This window comes from Eriocheir sinensis, chromosome 48, assembly GCF_024679095.1.
Source record: "Eriocheir sinensis breed Jianghai 21 chromosome 48, ASM2467909v1, whole genome shotgun sequence".
NCBI classification, from domain to species: Eukaryota; Metazoa; Arthropoda; class Malacostraca; order Decapoda; family Varunidae; genus Eriocheir; species Eriocheir sinensis.
Genome location: NC_066556.1, coordinates 11,808,046 through 11,812,378, shown reverse-complemented (window position 1 = coordinate 11,812,378; position 4,333 = coordinate 11,808,046). Strand labels below are relative to the sequence as shown.

General features: G+C 41.4%; 1 protein-coding gene across 1 annotated transcript; it reads left to right on the top strand.

Moving 5' to 3' along the window:
• The first annotated feature begins 995 nt into the window (after nt 1-995).
• Nucleotides 996-2,832, top strand: LOC126981414 (uncharacterized). The gene has a single exon (XM_050832427.1). The coding sequence runs from the start codon at nt 1,420-1,422 to the stop codon at nt 2,479-2,481; it is 1,062 nt and encodes a 353-aa protein (XP_050688384.1). The 5' UTR covers nt 996-1,419; the 3' UTR covers nt 2,482-2,832.
• Nucleotides 2,833-4,333: the final 1,501 nt, after the last annotated feature.

Sequence of the window (4,333 nt, the reverse complement as noted above, 5' to 3'; positions counted from 1 at the left end):
TGCTTAATTTGGAAGAACTTAACAAACACATACCATATAAGCACTTTAAAATGGAGAACTTTGAGCAAGCCATTAGACTGGTCAATGAAGGGGACTACCTAGCTTCAGTAGACCTCAGACATGCTTATTATACTGTGCAGGTTGCAGAAGAACAACAACAATTTTTGTGTTTTAAGTGGGAGGACAACATTTACCAGTTTACTTGTCTACCCAATGGTATTTCCGAAGGTCCTAGAATTTTCACCAAATTGATGAAACCGGTCTTTGCTGCACTGAGAGGAAAGGGCTACTCTATTACCAGTTTCATTGATGATACTCTGATTTGTAACAAGTCTAAGACAGGATGTCTTGCTTGTGTCACTGATACTATTGAATTACTACAGAGACTTGGTTTTTGCATCAATGTAGAAAAGTCGGTGTTGAAGCCCACTCAGTCCATTGAATACTTGGGGAACATTATTGACACTAATACTATGACCATTTCTTTACCTGAACGCAGGATTCTGAAAGTCATTCAAGCATGTGAGAAACTTAGGAACAAAAGTAGAGATAAGATTAGAGAAGTAGCTAGGGTTACAGGTCTTTTGGTGGCTGCTTTTCCAGCGGTGGAGCTGGGTAAGCTGCATTATAGACAATTAGAAGCAGAAAAAATTGCAGCTTTGCAGTGTGAACAAGGTAACTTTAATAGTTATATGAAAATTACAGAAGGAATGAAAACAGACCTTCAATGGTGGATCGACAACATCTCGACACAAGATAGGAAAATTTTTCGTCCTGGCACTGACATTGACATCTACACTGATGCTTCCACCACAGGTTGGGGGGGCCACGTGAATCGTCAGTCTGTTTCTGGTAGTTGGTCTATAGCAGAAAAGTTATTGCACATTAATGCTTTGGAGCTTAAAGCTATTTTATTGGTGTTGCAAGGATTTACACCAGTACTTACAGGAAAACACATTAAAGTTTACTGTGATAACACCACTGCAATGACGTATGTGAATGAAATGGGTGGTACAAAGTCTATAATTTGCAATGAGATTGCTACCTAAATTCAAATGCTTGGATCACGTGTTCACATATACCAGGTAAGGTTAACACTCTGGCAGACATGGCGTCACGCTTGGTTAACGACAGGCATGAATGGAAACTTGATGAACGTATTTTCCAACAGTTGTGTAAAGTGTTTGGTACACCAGTTATTGACTTGTTTGCTTCTAGGCTTAATAAGCAAGTACCTTCTTATTGCTCCTGGAAACCAGACCCGGGGGCAACACATTTGGATGCATTCTCCTTAAGTTGGGCAAGTTTCAAGCTCTCTTACATATTTCCACCATTTTCATTAATTGCTAGGTGCCTGCAGAAGTTGAAAGCAGAAGGAGCGAGAGTGTGGATGGTTGTTCCCCTGTGGCTATCACAACCATGGATGGGCACATTGCTCGGGATGCTCATCGATTACCCTCGCCTCATTACGCAGAAGAAAGCGGTGCTCGTACACCCGTCATCAGGGGAGGAGCACCCGATCATGCGCCACAAACAACTGATGGCGTGCTTACTTTCAGGGAGCACTCTTGGAAACCAGGTACCGAGAAACAATACCGACCGCACCTTAAGAGATGGACACAATTTTGTGATAAATGGAACGTTAGTCCCTTTAATCCCACTGTCTCAAACATTATAAATTTTTTGTCTGAAACTTTTAACAGGAATGTGGGTTATGAAACCATCAACACGGCAAGAAGTGCTCTCTCGTCATTAGGCATTGTGGTGAATGGCTGCAGAGCGGGTAATCACCCCTTGGTCCTCAGGTTCATGAAAGGAGTATTTAATTTGCGACCACCCTTACCTAGATACACGGAAACATGGGACGTTCAACCAGTTCTGAGGGAATTGAAATCTATGTACCCATTGCATACACTAACCCTTAGGGATATGACATTTAAACTTGTTATGTTAATGGCACTGACCCAAGCTGCAAGAGTTCAAACTTTACATCTTTTGGTTAAAAATGGCATTCGCATAGAGCAAGATTCTATTTCAGTTCAGTTAATGGGTAACGTTAAGCAGTGCAGGCCCACGTTTAATGTCCGTTCAGTTAAGTTTCAAGCCTATTCCAGGGACACTAGTTTATGTGTATGTGTTACATTACAGCATTACCTAGCAAGAACGGAGGAGCTCAGACGGGGGCTTTCCCAAGATGATGATGGATTACTCCTCAGCTACGTTAGGCCACACAAGTCTGTCACTAAGGACACCATTGCCCGGTGGGTTAAGGCAATGCTTCAAAGGTCGGGAGTAGACACAACCAAGTTTACAGCGGGTAGTGTTAGGTCAGCGGCAGTATCAAAGGCCAAGGCTATGGCAGTACCTATTGCTTCTATTATGTCTAAAGCAGGATGGACACAGGAAAGTACATTTGCAAAATTTTATGACAAGCACATTGTGCCAGAAGTGGACCCGTTTCAGGAGGCCGTGCTCGTGTAGCTCCTGTAACATTTTTTTTTTTGGGGGGGTACTGTTCTTTACTTACTTTGGGATGCCATATGGTTAGGACACAGTGTGGATATGGACAGGGACTCACTGCCATTATGCAGGGTTATGCATATGTGAATTATATTTTGGGTTTGGTTATTATGCATTATATGCAACGTTGGGGAAAGGTTATGCTGTAAGGGCAATTATGTATCATGTAGGGTAGGCGGTGGCCGAAGTGGTAGCGTACTGGGCTCACATTCACCGCGTGATGGACGACGCAGGTTCGAATCCCCACGCTACCACTCGGATTTTTCAGTCACCGCCGAGTGGCTTAAAACTACCCGCATGCTGTCCTGAAGACCACCCCACAGGACCGAGGAGGAAGGAAGCTGTCAATCAAGAACGAGTTCCGGGGGGGGCATGAGCCAATGCAAGATGGCGCCACTATAAAAAACCCTCGCCTGCGCGGGCAACGGCCCGACGATGGCATCCCCCTGGAAGAAAAAAAGGGCCGACCATCCGGCCCCACCAGGAAGATGCCTACCGGCGCAACAGGCAGCGACATAAAAAAAAAAAAAAAAAAAAAAATGTGATCTCTCCACCTATATGTTCAATGAAGATTACAGTTGTGACATCATAGTTTTATGATCCCTTCCTACAGTTCTTAGGTGGGGTCAATTGGTATAGACACGACACCCACATGGCTTTAAAGCCTCATGTGGAATGCTCCACGTGGCAGAGGGTGATTTGACGAGGTAAAATTAAAAAGTATAAGAGACTTACCTCCGGTTAGTTGAAGTATGCTTGGAATTTTATGAGTCAAATCACCTCTGCCGTAGTGGAAATTTAACATGCCCTCCAATTCCCACCCTTTTGTTTTTAATTGATGTACTTATGATCAGTTTTTGTTAGTTAGTGTCATGTGGATGTTCGTTACTACAAAGTCTGACAGCTGGTGAGCGGCAGCGATATCTCATGTGAAATCTCCACTACGGCAGAGGTGATTTGACTCATAAAATTCCAAGCATACTTCAACTAACCGGAGGTAAGTCTCGTATACTTTTTAATTTTTATTCATCGCTAAGGGGCTTATATCTACCTACATGCTGTCCCGAGGATCAAGTATGAACCCGGATTTTAGTGAAACTCTAGTGTGAGGCAAGGATGAGTTCCGGGTGACAGCATGAGCCAAGCAAAATGTTACCACTTTAAACGCTGGCTTGCACCACTAATGGGCTGAAGCCGACCATCAGACCCCATCAAGAAAACCTACCAGTGCTACAGGCTGAATGTACACACACACACACACACACACACACACACACTCACTCTGTGAGGAGTCCATTCAAGACTTTCCACCTGCTTAATGGGACCGTCCGGTAGATTTCTATTTTCAAAACTATTGGACATAAAAACCTAACTCACTTTTATCTTTTAGACATGAATCATGTGAGAATATTGCAGAAGTTTCAAAAGGTTTTGATGAATAGAAAAAAAAAAAAAAAAAAATATATATATATATATATATATATATATATATATATATATATATATATATATATATATATATATATATATATATATATATATATATATATATATATATACGAAAAAAGATTTTTTAAGAATTTAAAAAATGTTCAATTCCAATCAGTTCATCACGTATTTAGGAAAACATTTACATGAATACAAAATTTGCACGCCCGATCTTTCTGTTTCTATTTCATTTTTTTTTTGTTTTTTTTTTCACTCGCGTTTAAACGATTCACGGATTTTCGTGAAAAAAAAAGAAAAAGAAAAACAAGTCTCTTTATTGTCCTTGTGGGTACCTAAAACATCAAAATCGGTTAATATTTGGCGG